At 53.0% G+C, this 15136-nt stretch overlaps 1 protein-coding gene across 12 annotated transcripts in view; it reads left to right on the top strand.

Annotated features, from left to right (window-relative positions):
- The window catches only part of INPP4A (inositol polyphosphate-4-phosphatase type I A), a 146274-nt gene that overhangs the window by 104282 nt on the left and 26856 nt on the right, over positions 1–15136 (top strand). For 4 of the 12 annotated variants that reach the window (XM_017339797.3, XM_008253606.4, XM_070068745.1 and 1 more), the window contains exons 11-17: positions 1809–1939; positions 3640–3744; positions 4247–4355; positions 6527–6544; positions 10210–10393; positions 12075–12293; positions 13308–13446. In XM_017339797.3, the coding sequence (XP_017195286.1) occupies positions 1809–1939; positions 3640–3744; positions 4247–4355; positions 6527–6544; positions 10210–10393; positions 12075–12293; positions 13308–13446 (905 nt within the window). Of the gene's footprint in view, positions 1–1808; positions 1940–3639; positions 3745–4246; positions 4356–6526; positions 6545–10209; positions 10394–12074; positions 12294–13307; positions 13546–15136 lie in introns of all 12 variants that reach the window. The other 8 variants (XM_008253582.4, XM_008253597.4, XM_017339767.3 and 5 more) reach the window with 3 other exon arrangements.

The raw sequence follows: 15136 nt of genomic DNA, 5'->3' as shown, positions 1-15136 counted from the left end.
ATTTGGGACGTGAGATCTCACCCAGTGTCACCCACGTCTCAGGCACCCCCACACACATACTTTTTTTTTTCTAACTTCTGACAATTTATTAGTTTCCTATTAACTTTTATAAAATTAACATTGCTTTTTCCTAGAGGAAAATATATGGTCTAGTATAAAAAAAATCAAATAGTGCTGAAAGTTTTTAACATTGTTGTTTATTTATTTTCATTTTACTTAAAAGGCAGACAGAGAGGCAGAGAAATCTTCCATCGGGTTCACTCCCCAAGTACCCACAACAGCTGGGGCTGGACCAGGCTAAAGGCAGGAGTTCAGTCCAGGTCTCCCACAAGGGTGGCATGGGCCCAAGTGCTAGGTCATCACTTGCTGCCTCCCAGGGTGTGTGGAAATGAGAGCAGAACCAGGAATCAAACTCAACACTCCAGCATCTTAAACACTGTGCCGAACGCCCACTCCTGAAAAGTTTCTAGCTAAAAACAGCCTGATCTTCTTCCCAGGAACAGTCTCTTTAGTGGTTTTAGTGTTTGCTGCTACCTTTCTGAATGTATGTACAGGGTCCTCTCATTAATCAACTGTAGGGATTAGTGGCTGATTTCCTGCGGTGAGGATTTAGTCTGTTTATGCTTTCCCCGTACCCATTTTCCTAATCTTATTTTTTTTTTAAAGATTTATTTATTTATTTGAAAGGCAGAGTTACAGAGAGGCAGAGGCAGAGAGAAAGAGTCCTCCATCTCCTGGTTCACTCCCCAAATGGCTGCAAAGGCCGATGCTGGGCCAATCCAAAGCCAGGAGCCAAGGGCTTCTTCCTGTCTCCCACGCAGGTACAGGGGTCCAAGCATTTGGGCCGTCTTCTACTGCTTTCCCAGGCCATAGCAGAGAGCTGGATCGGAAGTGGAGCAGCCAGGACTTGAACTGGCACCCATATGGGATGCTGGCACTGCAGGCGGCGCCTTTACTGCTGTGCCACAGCCCCGGCCTTTATCTTTCCTTTAACAAAAATTCTCCTTGTGTTTTGTTACTCTGGTTATATAGTGAATACTCTCTGATGAGTTTAAATTTCAGTTCTTACACAACCTTTATTTTACTGGAGATAATAGTTCTTTTTTTTTCTTTTTCCTCCTCTTCCCTCTCCCTCCTTTCTCTGCCTCAATCTCTCTGTCAGACCCACACATATAAAACAAAGCCAAGACCAGGCCTGTATGATGTGGCCAGTAACAACACAGCAGTCCATTTTTAGGTTCTGACAGTTTGTTTCTTACATAGGCACAGATGGTGGAAGGAAGAAAAGCCAAAGGTCCAGCTCCCTGTGGTCCTTGTCTCATTCCCAGGAATGATGACACTGGCATAGGAAGGGGCCGTGGCTGTAGCCTGAGCTGTGGGACCCCCATTGCTAGGCTGCAGCCCAGCAGTTACATTCTGCAGCTCTGTTCTTGCGAGGAGGGCACAAGGCCTTCAGCTCTCTCTGTTCTGGGAGGGTCACACGTCCTTCTGCCCAGACCTGGGCAGGCTGTGGCCAAGCCTGTGGCTGCGTGGATACTTGCATGGGTGGCCAGTGTGGAGTCAGTTCCTCATGGCGTCTCTCTTCTCTACCCATCCCTTGCACGTTTGAGTGAGTTCCTGTTGGCTCTCCATATGCTTTCCCATGTGGTCAGTGGTCTATCCTACTGTTGCCCTTTGGATTGACGTTGTAACCACTGTCCCAGCTCCCTCAGGCATCAGGGCTCCTTCCACACACATCTTGTTCTCCTGGTTAGGCCTCCCCAGGGAGGGAGCCTCCCCGTGACCTGTTGCATGTGTCTTGCCTGCAGAGTGTGTGAACTGGAGGAGCTGGGGGAGCTGTCCCCTTGCTGGGAGAGCCTCCGGCGCCAGATCGTCACCCAGTACCAGACCATCATCCTCACATACCAGGAGAACCTGACCGACCTCCATCAGTACAAAGGTGGGTGCCGTCCTGCCTTCTCAGGCCGCCCGTCCCCTCTACCTCCTGGCCAGAGGGCTGGAGTCTAAGGTTCCACTCTCCCCTATGACAGACACAAGTAGATTCTCATATAGATGTGAACTGTTTCCAGTATGGGTTTTCTAGATCTTAATTGAAAAGACCTATCTGTGGATTACATTGAAACGGCCTTCTCTGGTGTCATCTACCGAGACAACCGTTGTAGGGTGAAATTCAGGGGAGACATATCAGGCTGTCACTGGTTTGTGCTATTTATTGTCCTAGGTCTGATATCAATGAAGTGCCTGGAATAAGTTTTCTAGATGTCTTGGTTTAGATAGTCAGTGGCATTTTTACTGAACGTATAAAATGTCAGAGTGGAATTCTCTATTTAAGGCTCAAAAGAGAAAGTGAAGTGTGAACGCTGCGCCATTTCTTCTTGAAATGCCATTGACTTTCAGAACACTCGCAGACTGGCTTTAGAAAACTGCTCCTGACTTGTTCCTCATTTATCCCAAATGGAATGGATGTTTCGCTGTGTCCTCACCTTAGCATTTTGAATCATTCCGTTTCTCCAGGTTTTTCCTTTCTTTCCCTCCACGTACAGCAGAAATTTTTCAGGATTTTTAAGAAAATTCTGAGCTCTTTATGTGATTCTGACATAAAATGTCAATAGAAGCTGGGTGTGAGGAAGCCACATCCAGAACTGACAGGTTGGCGGTGCTTGGGTGTCCGCAGGTTCCAGTGCGTCTCTCGGAGAGGTGGCGGCGTTGACCTCAAGAAACCAAGGGACTGGCTCATGCCAGACAGCGTCCCCGCAGAGTGTGAAACCCACACCCCCTTGAGTTTTCAAGAGCGTCTCTCTCAGGCTTGTGGGGTCCCCATGCTGCTGTTCTGTGGCTCACGCTGACTCAAGCTCAGAGAACAGTCTCCTGTGGCCAAGTGCAGCCCACGACTTGTGGCCTGCAAGCCGTGTGCTGGCGGCGTACGTGTGGTTTTGTTCACTAGACAGGATGTTGCTTCTGCGCTTCCGATCATCAGTTGATTGTGTTGACTGCTGTGTTTCGTAGGCATGTAGTTCTTCACTGAAGTTACAGATTCTGGTTACAGAAATGAGATAGATCTTTGTCATGAAACATCGTCCAATCTCACGATAAGCGTAAGCCGGGGAGCTTGTTGAAGTTTGTGTTCCAATGGACTGGAACGAGTGCGTGGTTGCTTTTGCTCATCCTGAGAAGCCTGGGGCGCGGAGCAGCCCTTCTCCTTGTTGTTCATAACTGAATTGTGCTGTTCTGGTGAGCGGCTTTCTGCTCCTGGGGTGGTAGCAGTCGTAGGCTCGGAACAGGCACTCTCTGGCCTGCGTCCCTTTGCTTTCTCTGGCGGGGCTGACACTGTGCTGCACATCTCGGAGTGGGGAGCACGGTGGTGGAAGGCATGGCCTCGGCACAAAGGCCTTTGAAGCTGTTTCTGCTCCATTCACCACCCAGCACCTCCCGCCCAGAACAGATCTCCTGGCCAGCGAAATGCCCTCCCACCATCTGGACACGAAATGTGCCCATAGGCAACTCAGAGTTTCCCAAGGCCACGGCCGGCACTCGCCTGCTCGTGGGCAGTGGCGTCCTCCGAAGGCCGTTGCTCTGCTTGGCGGCTTGTGAAAGCGTGACTCGTGTGCCGACCCTGTTTTCTCCTGTTCTGTTTCTTAGGTCCTTCCTTTAAAGCAAGCAGTCTGAAAGCGGATAAAAAATTAGAATTTGTTCCCACAAACTTACACATACAGAGGATGAGAGTTCAAGATGATGGTGGATCAGGTATCTGTTTTTCTGCCTTTCTTGTTAACTCACGTTCCGCTGCTGCTTCGCCTGGGTGCTTGGTCCCAGACTGTCCCATATCTTCTCTAGTTTTCCTGTAGGCTCAGCTGCTGGGCATCTTGGGGGAGAGACGTCCCAAGGACCTCTGACAGGTCTGAGTTAAAGAGCCCAGACCCCCTCCTCTGTCTCTCCTGCCCCCAGCTTGCCTGTGGGTTCCTGTGTCAGGAAGTTCCCCATCAGCTGATCTTCCCCAGGACAGGTGCAAACAAGTGTTTCGGAGTAGCTTCCTGCAGCCTCATGTGGCTCCACGCGGGTCAGCTAGAGCCCTTATCTGCTGAGGTGGCGGTGCTGGACTCCAGCCTGCCTTCAGGGTCCAGGGAAGCCAAAGCTGCTGGGAAACAAGCCGGAGGGGGCAGGCTCCCAATCGGATGTGCGTATCCCCGTAGCTGGCTTGTCCATAGGCCTGAGCCCAGAGTAACGGAGGGAGCTTTCTGTCATGCAGATCAGAACTATGACATCGTCACCATCGGCGCGCCAGCAGCACACTGCCAAGGCTTTAAATCAGGAGGTCTCCGCAAGAAGCTGCACAAATTTGAAGAGACGAAGAAACAGTAAGTAACCAGGGCGGGGTCTGTGCTCCTTGTCTGCCTACACGATGCTTCTCGGTTACAAAGGAAATCAAAATGTGGCTGCAGAAACAGCCGGCCATCCGATGTGCTCTCATGTGGCAGGAGGAGCTGCCTCGTGGACCCGGTGCTGCTCTGTGTGTGTGCGTGAGCTGAGTGGGTAAGGAAGGTGAAATGAGCAGCAAGTTGCCATCCACCTTGGACGTGGTGCTTTGGGCACCTGCCCTGTGTGGACTCTGCTGGCTTGGAGTCCTTTGGAGTCCCTGCCCATCCTGTTGAACACCACAGGTCTAAAGTCTGAAACACACCGACTGATACACATTCCCAGTCCAGACAAGATTCAGGGCCTGCTCAGAGCTGCCGTCCTGAGTAAGGGATTGCCAGGTAGGGCATGGCCGAAGCAGCACACAGAGTAAGAAGAGGCCAGGCAGACCCCGGGGGGAGAGCTAAGGCAGAGAGCCGGCAGCCTGCTTGGCCTGGGCTGTGCTCTGGGACTAGAGATGCTGGGGTGACAGGTCTAGGGGTGGTCAGGGCCTGGCCCAGGAGCAGACAGGTCAGCAAGCACCATGTGAGGAAGTACGGCCTGACCCACACACGCTGAGGGTGCTGTGGAGCAGGGAGCAGGCATCAGAGCAGCTCAGGATGGGGGAGTGAGAGCCGTAAATCACAGCCGTCTCGCCGGACACATGGGAGCTGTGGCTTCTTCCAGAATGGCACCCATCCGCATTTAAGTGGGTCGGGGGTGTGAGTGTACCACGTGCGGAAGGCGAGTGTAGATGACTCTGTAAGCCCCTGGACAGACCACGGAATAGAGGAAGGAGCACCAAGGGCTCTGGTTGTGGAGAATAATGCTGACTTGAGCATGTGTTTAGGCTGATGCAGAGGAGGAATGCGGATGAGGCAAGGTGGAAGAGATGGGTGTACTGGTGAGGCGGGGTTCTGTTGAAGAGAGACAGGCCCCAGACAGTTCTTCCTGCAAGGACAGAGAAGGTGGGGTTGCAGGGTGTTCGTGATGTGGGAAGGAAGGGGCTGAGGTATCAGTGGAACTGCTTCTGCAGAACGTGGTGTTCAAAGGGTCAGGCTTATCAATTAACAGTGGGACTGTTGGAGGGAAGGCAAAGCAAAGGCCCAGAGACTCCCACAAGATGGTCAGGTGGAGCTGTACTGGCTGGGATGGAGGCAGTGGACCATTTCTTGACTGCTACTGTGGCCAAGAGTCAGGTCATAACTTGGCAAGGTTGACCCTGGACCAGGATCAGGTCAGCAGCTGAGGGGCTTGGGATGCGTCTGGAGTGTCACTGACCGTGGACGAGGCTGGGTGGCCGAGCAGGGAGCAGAAAGCCGTGTGCTGTTAGAAGCCACCCCTCGGATATGTGCACAGACTACCCCAGGCCCAGGGAGCCCGGCCTCTCTGGACGTGGGAGGAGGAGAGGCAAGGGTTCGAGGGAGGATTTCAGTGTTCTCGGGGAGGCCCCCATGCAGCACCATTCATTCATTCCTGCCAAGAGCACGTCCCTGTGCGCACAACCCCGACAGCCAGACCTGCCTCGGGATTCCCTGCCTCCAGCGTTCCTTAGGGAAATAGGAAGGTGCCGAAGCTCCCCGTGCCCACCGCAGCTCTGCACAGCCAGCCAGAAAGCGTGTCTGTCGCTCCATTGCATGTTGGCGTGTGGCCGGCGTGAGCGTGCGATTGGAGATGGCATGGGGCCCTGAGGGAGGAAGCTCCTTAATTCAGTGTTCCCAGCCCGGGAAGGTCGGGGTTACCTGATTACTCTGCACGTTAGGTTCAGTGCTCTTTATTCCCCAAAAGGCCTCTAATATTTTTTCATTTATATAACTTAAACTATTATTTACTCTCCTACTAACGTTTAAACCACAAGCAGAAATGGTGTTCCATTGTGGGAACTTCGCTTTGGACTTGGACGTGGGCATAAACTGTGCCCCAGTGGGCATCTCCCTGGGGCTGGAACCCAGTGAAGTGGCTTTGATAGATAAACTCCGCGGGCTTGAGGGTTGAGTTCTCCTTGTCCTTGGGGCCTCCACAAATAAGTTTGAAGCATTTTTTCAAGAAGTAACTTGGCTTTTTAAATTTTTTGGTTCTGCCTTTGGTGTTTGCTGACTAACTGCTAATATTTCATTTTGGTTCTCTTCTTTAGCAGTTTTGAGGAGTGTTGGTGAGTTTTCTGTCTGTGGAGAGAGTGTCTGTTTGGTCTCGCCCTCGTGCAGAGAAAGCCTGTGCTGCCCCCCGCCCCTCCCCCACCCCCGTGTGGTGCTTCCCCCTGTGGTGCTGCCATGGGCTCCCGGGGACACATCTCACAGACAGCTCTCCCTGCCAGCTGCAATGCTCTTTGATAATGAATAGCCAGTCTCCAGTCCGCTGTGGCTCCTTTGAGTCCTGGCATCCCGAGGAAGGACCCAGTTCTTCCCCCAGGATGAGGGAGAGCCCAGATGCTCAGTCCTCGGAGGGCTAGGATCTCACGTCAGCCCAGTGGGGGGTCCATTCCTGTTGTCTTCCCTAAGAAATCTTGAGCTTTTCCATTTTCACGTCATCCTCACCTACTAATGAGGCCAACATGCCTTTTCATGATTTTTTTAATGTATTTATTTATTTGGAAGGCAGAGTTACTGAGAGGCAGAGGCAGAGGCAGAGAGAGAAAGGGTCTTCCATCTGCTGGTTCACTCGCCAGGTGACCGTGATGGCCGGAGCTGCGCAGATCCGAAGCCAGGAGCCTGGTACTTCCTCCTGGTCTCCCACTCGGGTGCAGGGTCCAAGGACTGGGGCCATCCTCCACTGCCCTCCCGGGCCACAGCAGAGAGCTGGATCAGAAGAAGAGCAGCCAGGATTCAAATCGGTGCCCATATGGGAGGCCGGCACTGCAGGTGGCAGCTTTACCCGCTACACCACAGCGCTGGGCCCCCTTTTTCATGATTCTTGTGCAGATTTTTAAAATAGTGTTACTGGGGTGAATCTTAACCCTAGGAAAGGGGGCAACACAAGAACAAACCAGAGAACCAGATGGCAGGTGGAGCCTGGAAGAGGGACTCTGCAGAAGCCCCTCCTTCTCAGGCCCCTCCAGCCCTGGGGAAACGCTGCTGCCTTCCAGCCAGGGACCATGAGGCTCAGCGGCTGTGCCTGGGCTCTGCAGGGGCATCTGACAGCAGGAAGTCCAAGCCCCTTCCCTCCTGCCCCCCACCCCCAGCCCCAGCTGAGGCCTCTTCAGCTTTCTCCTGAGGGTCTGTCCCCTAGGGGAGCTTTAGGTGTAAGGGAGGGGGAAGGCAGCAGGGGAGGGCTGCGGCTCCCTCTGCCTCCAGGAGGGAAAACCTGCAGCTTCTACAGAAACCGCTCCCTCCCTCCTTTCCCTGCTGGGGCTGCATCGGAGGTCGCCCTTTCCCGTAGCAAGACAAGTGCCTGGATGTTGGGTCTGGGGATGGCGGAACAGGCAATGGGACAGGGGGAGCCTAGGGCCCACCCGTGGAGGCCTGCCCCCGCACTAGCTCCCCACTCAGGTGTTTTAGGTTGACCTTATTGGAAAGTTCCTAGAATGCTAACCTGCCTCCAGCTGCCTCTTGGCTGAGGAGACTGGACTTTCTGGAGCCCCCCCAGGTCTGGTTACTCCCAGGCTTGCGCCCCCTCTTCTCCTTACGCAGGACATGCCTGAGACGGGGGCAGGGTATGCACAGGGGGCAGTGCTCCTGCTGGAGACCACAGGGACTAAACCCCAGCAGACCCCAGCCTCCTGGTCCTCCACCTTGTGCGAACCCACTCCTCAGGAGTTCGTACTCTGAAGAGGGTTCCCTGCTCTTCCCATAAGTCCCCACGGGACTGTTATCCGTCAGCCACCACCACCCCTAGCCAGTACCAGAAGACACTCTTAAACTCACGTGGCCTGTTCAGTTTAGCCATGGCACTTACCCACATAGGCTCAACTCTGTGGGGTCCAGAGTGGGGGGACTGATGTGGGGCCCCAGGACCATACCTAGTGCACGGCCTCCTGGGGCTGCCCAGCACGACCTGGGCCGCTGGGGAGGTGGAGGGACCCAGAGGCCACTTCTCTGCCTGAAGACTTCCTGAGAGCACACGTGTTCCCAGGCAGCGAGAGGTCCACGCCCACCCCGCCCCCGTGTGGTGGCCCTGTGTATCCTTGCTCATCCCGAAGCAGCAGCCGTTTGGAATGCGCTCTTTCTCGCCCTGTGCGTCAGGCCCCAGTGCTATCGTTAGAACACGGCTTGTGGAAGACAGGGTTGATGGAGGGTGCTGTTTTCCTCAGCCTCGGGGGAGGTTGTGTATCTGTTGAAAGATACAACCACCCACATACACAGAAGTATTTGAACTCGAGGGATCAGGGATCTAGCAGGAGCAGATTCTGAAACGGTGTCTATAAAACGGACGGGCTGAAGCGGCAGCTATTCATTTGGAAGAGTGATTGCAGGCTGGACAGCAGCTGTGTGCGCATTGCGCTCTGCGGGGTGGCCGGTTGCACCACGTGGGCTCGGTCGTGGTCCGCTGCATGGGCTCCTGGCAAATCCATCATTTGTTCCTGTGCTGTGGGGGCTTGTGTGGCGGTGTCTCTCTCTGGGGGCTTTGGCTTTGGTGTTTGCATGTTCGCTCCCTAGTCTGGTAAGGGAAGGGGCAGCAGCAGCTTCTTGATGGCCCATCTCCAAGTTTCCCTGGAAGGGCCCAGTGCGGAGGGTTGTCAGGCCTGACCAAGGTAACCTCATCTCCAGGGACGCAATGGAGGCAGGCGCTTTCTCCCTGACCTTCCCTCCACCCCCAGAACTCAAAGGGCAGCTCTTTGAGGGAGCAGGCAGGCTTCCTCATTCTAGGAGAGGAAGGACACCCAGCACTCACAGCTTTGAACAGGAGACCTCCACGTTGGCAGCTTATACCTCTTGCTGCTTTCCTTGGCTTCCTCAGGTCTTTATTATACTGGATTGGGATCTGAGCTGAGAGACATGCAATTTATCCTCGCCATCTAGTGGGACCTTACATGCCAGCCGCACCCTACACTGCCAGGGCACATGGAGTCACTTCTCCAAAGGTTCCTGCCCACGCCTGACAGTGGCTGGGGGTAACTCTGACATTAGATCCCTCCATTCACACGCAGTTGTCTGGACAGGAGGTGGGGAGGAGGAGGAACCAGGGCGCCCAGGCCATTGAGGTGTCAGAGCCTCACCATTGGCTTGGCACGTTCTTTGCTTCCTCTTCATCCAATGGAATGGTGTTCTTCAACATAGGCAAGTCCTGGAGCAGGGTGGAGGAAGAGGAAGCCCGAGTCTCTGGGGACTTGCTGGTGTCAGCCTTGGGAAGGTGAACTGTGGGGCAGTCCTCAGGAAGTCCTGAGAAGCCAAATGAACGAACATTTTGAGGTGGTGGTTTTTGCTTGTTTCGTTTTGCTCGTGTCTTTTGGCCAAGTCCAACACCCACGGCTGTCTCTCCCTTCACAGTGAAGACCCTACCCCTTCTGGTATAAGCAGACCGCATGTCTCCTCTTAAGTAGTGCTTGTAAGTTAAGAGATGGGGTTCTTAGGTCAAGATTGTGAGTATCCTGGGTATGATTGTTCAGCATCTGCACACACACACACACACACACACGACAGAATATGTACAGATATGCACACATACAGATACGAGGCTTGGGCATGTCTTAGTAGTTCAGTCTTCTCCCACATAGACCGAAAGGATCTCATTTTGCTCAGTGACAGCTAGCTAGCCCAGGAGAATATCGCTGAGTAACAGAATGCTTTACTTTAGAGTCAGTTGCGGGCCATGGTTGGGATGCTGCTGCCATTCTCACAGATTGAAGGGAGCCCTCTAAGAATCTGTTCTTACCCTTTTTAGTACTTCATCTGGCTGTCAGTCCATAATCTACATACCACAGGACATTGTCAGAGCCAAGGAGATCATCGCCCAGATCAATACCCTGAAGACCCAAGTTAGTTACTACGCAGAGCGGCTCTCCAGGGCGGCCAAGGACAGGTCTGCTACTGGCCTTGAGAGGACACTCGCCATCTTGGCAGACAAGGTAGGAGGAGCTGACTTGCTGCATGTGGGCCTGGGGCTTGGTTCCCTTGGGGGTCTGGAAGCCACTGGACAACCCAGAGTGGCCCACATGTGCCTAGAGCTATCCAGAGTGACACTGGGAAGGCCTTGAGGGGCTATCTTTAGGTGCGTTTCCCACAGAAGCCCAAGAAGGTTTGGTGATTTTCTTGTGGCCGTGGGACTGGACCAGGGACAGAGCCCGGGGCTCATGGCTCAGGTGTTGCTTCATGCAGATGTGTCTTCCACCTTGGTCTGGGTTGATGTGGTTCCAGAGCACTCTTTAGTAATGGCCCAGTCAGCACTTTGCTTCTGCCACAATTTTATTGTACTTGACTTTGAAAAAATATATTGAGCTATTATACAGACATAAGATAAAAACAATTTTTGTAAGATTTGTTTATTTATTTATTTGACAGAGTTACAGAGAAGGAGAGGTGGAGAGAGAGATTGATCAATCTTTCATCCACTGGTTTCCCCAGCCAGGGCTGGGCCAGGCCAAAGCCAGGAGCTTCATTTACCTTCGTCTACACTGTACCATGAGGGTGCAGGGACCCAAGCACTTGGGCCATCTTTCGTTACTTTCCCAGACATGTCAGCAGGGAGCTGGATTGGAAGTGGAGCATCCAGGACTTGAGCCGGCACCCATATAGGATGCTGGCACTGAAGGCAGTGGCCCCCAAAACAATGCTTAAGAGCTTATAGATAGTCAGTACTTTTAATTAGCCATACCTTGATCCTGATTAGAAAATACATAAACATGTGTGCGGTCTTCAAAAAGTACATAGTGAATGCATATAATGAAAAAAACTATGCATGGATTTTAAACATTTTGCACCAAAATAAGCTTATTTTTTAAATTCCACTTTCCAAACACTTTTTTGAAGAGCCCAGCATACTGAAGGAATGGATACATCAAATGCTTTCAGTGGGTGATTTTTTCATATTGCTCACTTTCAACACACACACACACACACACTCACAGACACACAGACTCACACACACACATACACTCTGATTGCACCTTCCCGCTCACACTTGCTTTGCTAGAGTGAGCTGCTGTCCCTCATCAGACCATGTTAAATTCTTCACCTCTGTTCACGTAGTGGAAGACGGAAAACTGGGAAACAGGCCTACTGGGAAACAAAAATTTAGTTATGAACCACAGAACCCCTGAGGCATACCGAATTCTCCCTGATAGATACAGAAGTGCTGTGCTGAGAGTCCAGCTGTCCAGAGCCTAGGGCTTTGGGGATTAGATGCTGAGGTACAAAAAAATAAGGCTTTGGTGACTGAGTCAAAATAATGCCTGTCCCCTGGGGACTTGCCCCCTGAGAGCTGGAGGCTAGCCCAGGAAGTCAGCCAAGGTTAGGCCCCTGAGCCCTCATTTGGCCCTTCCCCTAGTGACAGCAGGGTCAAAGACAAGCAGTGGCTAAGGTGTGTCGGAGAGGACTGTTCAGCCTTCTCTCTTCTGCCTTGACTTTCCGGTCTTGGTGGGAAATCCTTGCTCAGATTCAACTCAGATAGGCCGTGTGGCAGTCTTTGTCCTTGGACGTCCTAGGAATGCGGCAGGGGGCACGGGAGGGCCTGTGTGCTCCTCCACGACAAGGCAGGCCTCCCCAGCCCTCGCCCACGGCCCAGCAACCCTGGCTTGTCTGTACCTACAGACCCGGCAGTTGGTTACCGTCTGCGACTGCAAGCTGCTGGCCAACTCCATCCACGGGCTGAACGCCGCGCGGCCTGACTACATTGCCTCCAAGGCCTCCCCTACCTCGACTGAGGAGGAGCAGGTGATGCTGAGGAACGACCAGGACACCCTGATGGCCAAGTGGACAGGGAGAAACAGCCGATCTTCCCTGCAGGTGGACTGGCACGAAGAGGAGTGGGTGAGTCTGCTGCCCGTGGCCCGTCGTCCCGCCGCTGAACTTGGGTTGAGAACTGTGAAGTCTCTTGCCAGTGGCTTTCCCTCTGAGATGCCAAAAGGGGTTGGCTCCTTGGTGCACAAGCTCCAAGTCCCCTTCTCAAACTGCTCCTGGCACAGCGGATGCTGGTGGGGAGGCTGCTTGCAAACCTTCGTGTGTGTATGGAGAGCAGGGTGTCTGGGGCCTGAGCCAGCCTCGGCCCTGGTGGGCGAGGAGCCCTTTGCCTGTTGAAGGCTTTCCTCCCCTCCCAGCCACCTGGGTCCTCTATGTCCCTGGCTGCTGGAGAGCAGCTGAGCCTCTCCTGCTTCCCCCAGTCTGTGGGTGTTGTCGTTTTTGGAGATGTGGGAGCTCAGGTGTTGGGGCAGCGGGTGAGGATTTTGGAGCCACTGCCCCAGCATTGCATCACTTTAGTGTCCCTCACAGAGTTCACCCTGAGAGCGGGATCTGTGTCTCTTGGGGGAGTGACATGGAACAACTCATCATTTGTTGGGACTATGACTTAGAGGCCTTATCCAGTGAATTCCCGAGTCACTAAACCCACAGCAAAGCGGTTCTCTAGCTCTGGTATCCCAGTCGGCGTGGATTTCTTCCTCTTCCCTCCTTGTGCTAACTGATCAGTTGTTTCCATGGGAAGGAGACTTCAGTCCTCTGTGTGTAGTGGTTGTGGGAAGTCTGGAGTGGAGGGAGGAGGGGATGAGACCAGCTCACTGGTCCTGGGCCCTTTTTGGCAGCACTCGAAGGCTGTCTGTCTTCCGTGAGAGTTGCCAGCAGACAGAACCCAAACTTTCTGAACAATGACCATAGCACATTGACTCACCAACTTAAATGGGGGGTTGGAAACGATCTTGCTATTTCTGTCTTTGGCTGTTTTCAAGAGCATGGTGATCCAGGGTGGGAGTCAGTGGAGGGTCGTTGGTCTTTCTTTAATATTGACCCCGCTGGGAGAGCTGACCCAAATGGGCCCTTTTGGTTTGGAAGGAGAAGGTGTGGCTGAACGTGGACAAGAGCCTGGAGTGCATCATCCAGCGAGTGGACAAGCTGCTGCAGAAGGAGCGTCTGCACGGCGAGGGCTGTGAGGATCTCTTGCCCTGCACAGGCGGCTCCACCAGCAAGAAAGGTAACCGGAACAGCCGTGCCTACTGGATCCGACCAGAGGACCCCTTCTGCGATGCCCCCTCCTCCATGCCTGCTGCATGCCATCCTCACTCAACCACACGTGCGTATGCATCCATGCGTCCCACGCACCACCCCTCCTCATGCCGCATCGCTTCTGTTGGTCTGTGTCTCTGACTCTGTGCCCTCCTCCCCCATGCAGACTGCAGGGCTGTCGGGTGAAGCAGGGGTGTCCCAGCGCATGCAGCAGCAAGGCAGCAAGGGCAGAGGCCCAGTGCTCTTTCCATGCAGCTGGAGCCTGGGTGTGAATCCATGTCTCTGCTGAAGCAAAAACTCAGGGTCCTCCTTGGGTCACATTGTCATGGAAGTAAGGGTCGGGCTCCTGGATCGTCCAGGTTTGTAAGCCAACCCGTGGACCTGAAGGAAGCCAGGATGCAGATGCCTTTTGATGAGGTTGCTCATGGCATTAGAACTAGTGCATGAAGGAAAAGGTGAGTTGTGCATGGACGCTACTGGAGGGACAGTTGCAGGCCTGTGGACCTGCCTAAAGGCTGGTTGTCATTGGCTGGGCAGAAGCATTTGGCTAAGGTACTTGGTAACCCAGCAAGTTAGTGGACTCCCCCACCCCACCACGCTGGGCCTCTGGCGAGCTGAGTTAGGTTCACCTGTGCAGCCATCCTTTAGGAGGTCATCAGTGGATAAGAAGCAGCGTAATTCAGACACAGTCTTCTGTCTGCAGAGACCTGGGGCATGCCCAGAGACTGCCCCGCGGCTAGCTTCACATTGAGGGGACACGTGTCTCTGCACAAGTCGATCCTTGGTCCCTGCACTCAGTGCCTCCTGCCTTTTCCCTAAGAGCTGGCGAGGGTCGTGAGCCAGGCAGCTGAGACCCGGCTGCAGGGCCAGCTTCTGCCTCCTCTCTGCTCTCCTGTGGGAGTTTTAAGTCATAGCCAGTAATAGCTAGATATTCCAAGGGTTAGGCTCCTTACAACAGAGGCTTTTAAGTTCTGAGTTGGGCAACTTCCGTTCAAGGCAGCATCCTACTCCTCTGTCAGAGCCTGGTGGTAAATCTCCCTTTATGAGATGCCCTTTGCCCTCTCATCTGCCTGCAGTCTGTTTCCAGGGCACCGTCTCCTCCGAGCCTCTGATTCAACAGTGCTCACATCATCCACTTTTTTCATCTGCGGGGAATTACAGTTTATCTCCCAAACCTGTGATCTCATGGAGCTATTTTGTCTGTCTCTATTTGTGTTTTCTTTTTTTTTTTTTTTATGTAAATTGTTGTTTTAAAAAAATTTCTGAAAGTTAATTACTTATTTCTCTGTAATGTTACTTTATAATTTTATTTATTTTTTCCTGCAGATATATTGACTTTTTAAAATGCAGGAGCTAGTTTAATCAGACGTGCTTCTCATCCATAATTTAAATGTTTTTGCCCGCCCTTCAGGTACATGGCTGAACTATAGGAAAGTTCAGTTTTAAAGTTATTCAAGTGGGCATTTGTTTGTGTCATGTAGGGTTTGACTTGCAGGTGTGTGTGCCATCGACATCAGCTCTGTTGTCATAACGGGGAGTGAAGCATACCTTTGAGAGAGCCTACCTCTGCTGGTCAGTGGTCGAAGGAGCCTGTGAAACCAAATACCACTCACTTACCTCTCCATGACTCCTAGATGCGTACCTCACGTAACATAGTT

The sequence above is a fragment of the Oryctolagus cuniculus genome, chromosome 2, assembly GCF_964237555.1.
Source record: "Oryctolagus cuniculus chromosome 2, mOryCun1.1, whole genome shotgun sequence".
Taxonomy (NCBI): domain Eukaryota; kingdom Metazoa; phylum Chordata; class Mammalia; order Lagomorpha; family Leporidae; genus Oryctolagus; species Oryctolagus cuniculus.
Note: the sequence above shows the minus strand (reverse complement) of the source record. Positions and strands in the feature narration are given on the sequence as shown.